Here is a 6,332-nt window from a genome sequence, read left to right as displayed (position 1 = left end):
CAACATATTAAACTTGGGGGGCCTTTTCCTACAGTGCTTCCTGAATAACCCCTCCCCCACCCACCCCTGTGGCCCTGAACCCCCAACCCACCCCTGCAGCCCTGACCGCCCACCCACCCCTGCAGCACTGACCGCCCACCCACCCCTGCAGCCCTGACCGCCCACCCACCCCTGCAGCACTGACCGCCCACCCACCCCTGCAGCCCTGACCGCCCACCCACCCCTGCGGCCCTGACCGCCCACCCACCCCTGCGGCCCTGACCGCCCACCCACCCCTGTGGCCCTGAACCCCCAACCCACGCCTGCAGCCCTGACCGCCCACCCACCCCTGCAGCCCTGACCGCCCACCCACCCCTGCAGCCCTGACCGCCCACCCACCCCTGCAGCCCTGACCGCCCACCCACCCCTGCAGCCCTGACCGCCCACCCACCCCTGCAGCCCTGACCGCCCACCCACCCCTGCAGCCCTGACCGCCCACCCACCCCTGCAGCCCTGACCGCCCACCCACCCCTGCAGCCCTGACCGCCCACCCACCCCTGCAGCCCTGACCGCCCACCCACCCCTGCGGCCCTGAACCCCCCCCCCCCCCCGCATGACCCTAAACCCTGCCCCCCCGCCACACACATAATAAAACTCCACCCCGCCACACACATTATAAAACTCCACCACCGCCCTATCACTACAACTCAGTTTTCTTCAGTATCATGCAAGACGACTGTATAGCGACCCAGAACCCTGGCAGGATCCTGTCCTTCGTGGGAACCTGGAACCTGTGGAGCAGCTGGACCTCCTGCCCCCCCTCGGCCCCCACCACCACGTAAAAGCTCAGCACCCCAGCCGGCTGGTCCAGATACACCCCGATGCGGGAGCAGAAGGGAAGACCGTCGATCTCCTTGTGTCTCCCGTTGAACCAGGCGTGGTAGGAGGACCCGGCCCAGCACACACCCCAGGACTCCTCGTTGTCCCCCAGGCCGCTGGGAACTGCGCTGGCCTTCCGGCCGGCCCCCTCACACGTGGCCCCGATCACCACCCAGCCAGAGAACTCCACCTCCCAGTAACCCCTCCTGTTCCAAAGACCGTCCTTGCACAGCACCTTAGATGTGTATATGTCAAAGACACACACAGACATATTGTGATAACATGGAGTAATGTGTGTGTGTGTGTGTGTGTGTGTGTGTGTGTATGTGTGTGTGTGTGTGTGTGAGAGAGAGAGAGAGGGAGGGAGGGAGAGAGGGAGGGAGGGAGAGAGGGAGAGAGAGAGAGGGAGAGAGAGAGAGAGAGAGAGTGAGAGAGAGAGAGAGAGAGAGTGTATGTGTGAGTGAGAGTGTGTGTCCATGATTCTGACTGTACAACAGGGTAACAGGTGTACCTGTGGAGAGTATTCATATCTCTCTGGTCTGTCCAGAACAGGACACACCTCCTCCGTCCTCCGACACACCTTGGTCCCGCCCTCCGAAATCCACAGCATCTTATTGGCCGTTTTGTCATCCAGAGAGAGGTTGATCCAGTCTAGAGGAGCAGGAAGGAGATGATCTACTTCATGTTCTCGCGTGTCACGTTCTATCATGTCATTGTCCTAGGAGGTGTCTGTCCTTACATTTCAGGAGTTCCGCTCTGGTAGTCGGCTCTGGGATGTTAGGCTCATAGATGGGGACTTTCTCTGTGACCGGAGGTAGAGAGGGAGGGGGGGAGAGAGGGAGAGAGAGAGAGAGAGAGAGAGAGGGAGAGAGGGAGAGAGGGTAGGAGAGAGGGAGAGAGGGAGGGAGAGAGAGAGAAAGAGAGAGGGAGGGAGAGAGAGAGAGGGAGAGTTACCTTTTGCTCACAATTGCTCATCAAACCTATCAAATTAACATATTTTTGTTCGACTACAGATGAGGTTTCTGTCCCATACCTGTGTGGTTATCTGCTGTCCTTCCAGATTTCACAGTTTTCCTCACTAGAAAGGCAACGGTCAGGGGTTAGAAGTCACACACGACACAAGCACTAGGTAGTCACCTCGTGTAGTCACTATTACAGAAGACACATGTTTCACATGTACATTACAACATTGTAATAACATGAACTAAAGGAACATCCATTTACAGGCTTATTCAGAGACATACTGCATTCTGTGGCTTCACGCCATAACATGAACTGTGTCGGTGGTCACGCCTGGTGTTCACAAGGACACTTCTCTCAGAGTTCTGTTGACATCACTGAGGGGTGTCAGCGTCTGGCGGGCGGGGGGGTGGGATGGGGCTTGGGTGGCAGTGGGGTGGGATGGGGCTTGGGTGGCGGGGGGGACTTGGGTGACGGGGGTGACGGGGGCTTTGGTGGCGGGGGGGGGGGCTTGGGTGGCGGCGGGGGGGCTTGGGTGACAGGGGGGGGGCTTGGGTGGCGGGGGGGGCTTGGGTGACAGGGGGGGGCTTGGGTGACAGGGGGGGGGCTTGGGTGACAGGGGGGGGGCTTGGGTGGAGGGGGGGGACTTGGGTGATGGGGGGGGGGGGGGGGCTTGGGTGACAGGGGGGGGGCTTGGGTGGAGGGGGGGGACTTGGGTGATGGGGGGGGGGGGCTTGGGTGACAGGGGGGGGGGCTTGGGTGACAGGGGGGGGGGCTTGGGTGACAGGGGGGGGGCTTGGGTGGCGGGGGGGGGGCTTGGGTGGAGGGGGGGGGGCTTGGGTGACAGGGGGGGGGGCTTGGGTGACAGGGGGGGGGGCTTGGGTGGCGGGGGGGGGGCTTGGGTGGAGGGGGGGGACTTGGGTGATGGGGGGTTGGGGGGTGGACTTGGGTGGTGGAGGGGGAGGGGCGTTGACCTACATCTTTTTAGAGATGGGTTGATGAGTTCTTTGTCTTGGTCTCAAGCAGGGGGACAGTTAGAAACACACGGTGATGAGAGGGCTATTGTTAGTGTCTGCACCTATACCTCCCCCAACCCTCCTCCAACCCCCCTCCACCCACCCCCTCCTCCGCCCCACCCCCACCCCCCTCCACCTTAAAGACTCCCAAACTCAAAAGAAACCCCCCAAAAAACAAGCTACAAACGCAATGGTCTTCTGGAACCTACTACCTTGTTAAAAAAACAAAACTTAGGGCCGGTTTCACAGACAAGGCTTAAGCCTAGTCCTGGACTAAATCACACTTTCAATGTAAAATCTCCATTGAAGATGCTTTTTAGTCCAGGATTAGGCTTAAGCCTTGTCTGTGAAACTGGCCCCATGATGATATTTGGAAACCGTAAAATAGATTCTGATGTGAGAGTAACAATAAATAACATTATTATAGAAAGAGTGTACGAGACCAAATGTCTAGGTGTGATTCTAGACCAGGGGTCTTCAACCTTTTTCAACCCAAGGACCCCTTGGATGAGAGACAAACAGAACAGGGACCCCCACATGTAATATATATTTTTAAATGTCTCACATTTTAAAGCCTATATAATAACTTTTATATTTACTTCATTCACCTTTTCTTTCACCGTATTAACCTATTTATATACTGGGTTATTAGCCTATGTGTTTATGATTGATAAAACGTTCATGCATAATTATGATTGGTTATTATTATTGTTGTTGTTGTTGTTGTTGTTGATGAGGCTTATATTTTCTATTATTATTATTTTTCAACAATGAAACTTTTAGCTTCAGGAAGCCAGGTATGCCTACCTCAGTGAGATGACTGGCCCTGGTGGGTGGTACACAGCGTGTCTATTCTGGGCGAGATGGAGGTGGTCAGGCAGAGCATCATGTCATCCTCAGACTGCTGTCTGGAACGGTATTTGCTCTTCATGTAGGTGAGGGAGGAGAATCCACTTTCACAAAGATAAGTTGTTGCAAAAGGCAAGAGGCTCATCGAGAACTGGGTGAGAGGCTGTGACTCGTACACATTCTTGTGTGTACTGTCTGTGGTTAGGTCGATCAGCTGATCTTCCTCAGCGGCTGTCAGGTTTGAGCCGTCGGATGCATTGTCTTTGCATGGAAACCGTATCCATGTCTTGTGCTTTCTCCAAGACTCAGTCTCAGAAAAGTACTTCTCAAATTGACTTTCGAGTGCCTCCAAGTGATCAACAATTGCGCATTTCACGTCAGGCGAGGGCACCGCGGAATCCGCGGAAATGCATTGAAATGCGCAGCCAGCTCCGCGCGGTAGCAGAATCTCGTGGATAGCTGTGCGTAATTCAAAGACGCGCGGCAATACTGATCCACGGGAAAGCCATCTGACCTCGGCATGGTAAAGGAGCGCGTTATAGCGGCGCATAGAGAAGCAAAGAGGCGGGTTTGTTATTATCAAACTAACTAAATTAGTAACGTTATGCTAGTTATTAATTAACGTTAATTTCGCAATGAAGACCGAACTGCAGCGTTTTAGCCAACACCTAGCTTGCTAGACAGGTGTGTTTTTTTCTTTTTCAGCTGACATTATGTGAGACTCTAGAATCATGGGCATCAATTATTTTGTCAATAGTTTTTGTCAAAAGTAGCTTATTATTGCCTATTAATGCTTGTACTTTACTCAATATCATTTTTGTTATATTTTTTAATTCTCACTGATTATTTTGGTGAAAAATGTCAATTATTATGACAAAAATTGGCGGACCCCCTGCAGTACCTCTGCGGACCCCCTAGGGGTCGCGGACCCCCGGTTGAAGACCACTGTTCTAGACCACAGGATCTGCTGGAAACCTCACATAAGCTATGTGAAATCAAAGGTAGCAAGGAGTATTGGGGAAAATAAGACACCAAAAAAGCATTGTATATATACTATACATATATATTATTCATTTGTTCTGCCATATCTGAATTACTGTCCTGAAGTATGGGGAAATACATATAAAACCACTTTACAACCATTATGTACAGTATATTACAAAAAAGAGCTGTAAGAATAGTTAATCATGCTGGATATCTTGATCATACCAATGTTCTCTTTATGAAGATGCATACCCTGAAACTGATGGATATAGTAGATTTCAAGACAGCACTGATTATGTATAAAGCCAACAATGAACTGTTGCCGGGCAATTTGCAAAGACTATTCACTGAGAGAGGGGGGGACTATACATTTAGAAGAGAACTTAACATGAGACAGCATTACGCACGAATTAACGTGAAAAAGATTTTGTATATCAATCTGCGGAGTTGTGTTGTGGAATGGCCTTGAGGAAAAGCTCCAAAGGTGTACTAATGAACTGCAATTTAAAAGAATGATATCCTTTCTAGATACAACATGGAAGAGACAGGACATGCCATTTGCTAACATTAGTGTATGATAGTTTGTATTCTGTATTGTGTGTATTTGAATTTGAATGACAAAATTGAGCCTGATTGTTTTTTGTTTGTTGTTTGTTTCTGTTGTAAACCTACGCTACGGTAATTGTAGTGTGTGAATGGGGATAGGACAAATAAGCCTTGTGGATTTTTAAATTATTTTTTAAAAATCATTTGTATCCCAATGTACCTGGTCTGCTGTTCGAAATAAACTTGAACTAACTAACTAACAGTTTTGTAGAGAACAGATTTAGGTGAGTCGTCTATGCAGAGAGAAAGAGAGAGAGAGAGAGAGAGAGAGAGAGAGAGAGAGAGAGAGAGAGAGAGAGAGAGAGAGAGAGAGAGAGAGAGAGAGAGGGGGACGGGGGGACGGGGGTCGGGGGGAAGGCATTGAGAAGACATTGGAGAGGGAGTGTTGACATGATGAAGAGATGGGAGGGAATGAGGGAATGCTTGAGGCGTTGATTGACAGATTGAGATGGTTGCCAGGGATCAGGCCAGGCCAGTATGGGTCGTTATAGGAACATGATAACATCAACAACCAATAAATCACAACAGAAATAGAGCGTTCAACCCTGCTGATTGACTTGTCCCACCGGTATAGGACATACACTCTCGGGTTCTTGTCCCTAGAGGACCCCTTTGAAGGATCCATTTTGGTGCCATGTTCAGTAGAACCCTTTGGGTTCCATGGAGAACCTTTTTGGGTTCCATTTAGAACTCTCTGTGGAAAGGGTTCGACATGGAACCCGAAAGGGTTCCCCTACAGGGACGAATGAAGAACCGCTTTTGGTACTAACTGGCACTTTGGAACAAAACATTTGCTTTGAAGAAGTGTGTCTCCCAGACAGTATAGCACAGCATTCAGATTCATCATTCTACAGACGTATTACACAAGCTTCGGTATGCTTAGACAGGCTAGCCTGGATCAGTGTAGGCCAAGACTCTTAAGGACCGCTACAGTAGCTGCTAATGCTACTACTGTCATCTCAATGGTAACTTTACAGTAATGAACACACTGTACAGATGTACATTTCTCCCTTATAGTATTATGTCATGTTTTTAAAGTATGTTTTAAACTGTAGTGCT

At 50.6% G+C, this 6,332-nt stretch overlaps 1 protein-coding gene across 1 annotated transcript in view; it reads right to left on the bottom strand.

Annotated features, from left to right (window-relative positions):
* Positions 1-679: 679 nt before the first annotated feature.
* The window catches only part of LOC308167992 (tripartite motif-containing protein 16-like protein), a gene marked incomplete at both ends in the record, with an annotated part of 6,310 nt that continues 657 nt past the window's right edge, over positions 680-6,332 (bottom strand). The window contains 3 exons of the mRNA XM_080542471.1: positions 680-1,093; positions 1,370-1,509; positions 1,598-1,660. Of these exons, the coding sequence (XP_080398597.1) occupies positions 680-1,093; positions 1,370-1,509; positions 1,598-1,660 (617 nt within the window). The remainder of the gene's footprint in view (positions 1,094-1,369; positions 1,510-1,597; positions 1,661-6,332) is intronic.

The sequence above is a fragment of the Nansenia antarctica genome, assembly GCF_963989245.1.
Source record: "Nansenia antarctica genome assembly, chromosome: 11".
NCBI lineage: Eukaryota > Metazoa > Chordata > Actinopteri > Argentiniformes > Microstomatidae > Nansenia > Nansenia antarctica.
This window is presented reverse-complemented; position numbering and strand designations above follow the sequence as displayed.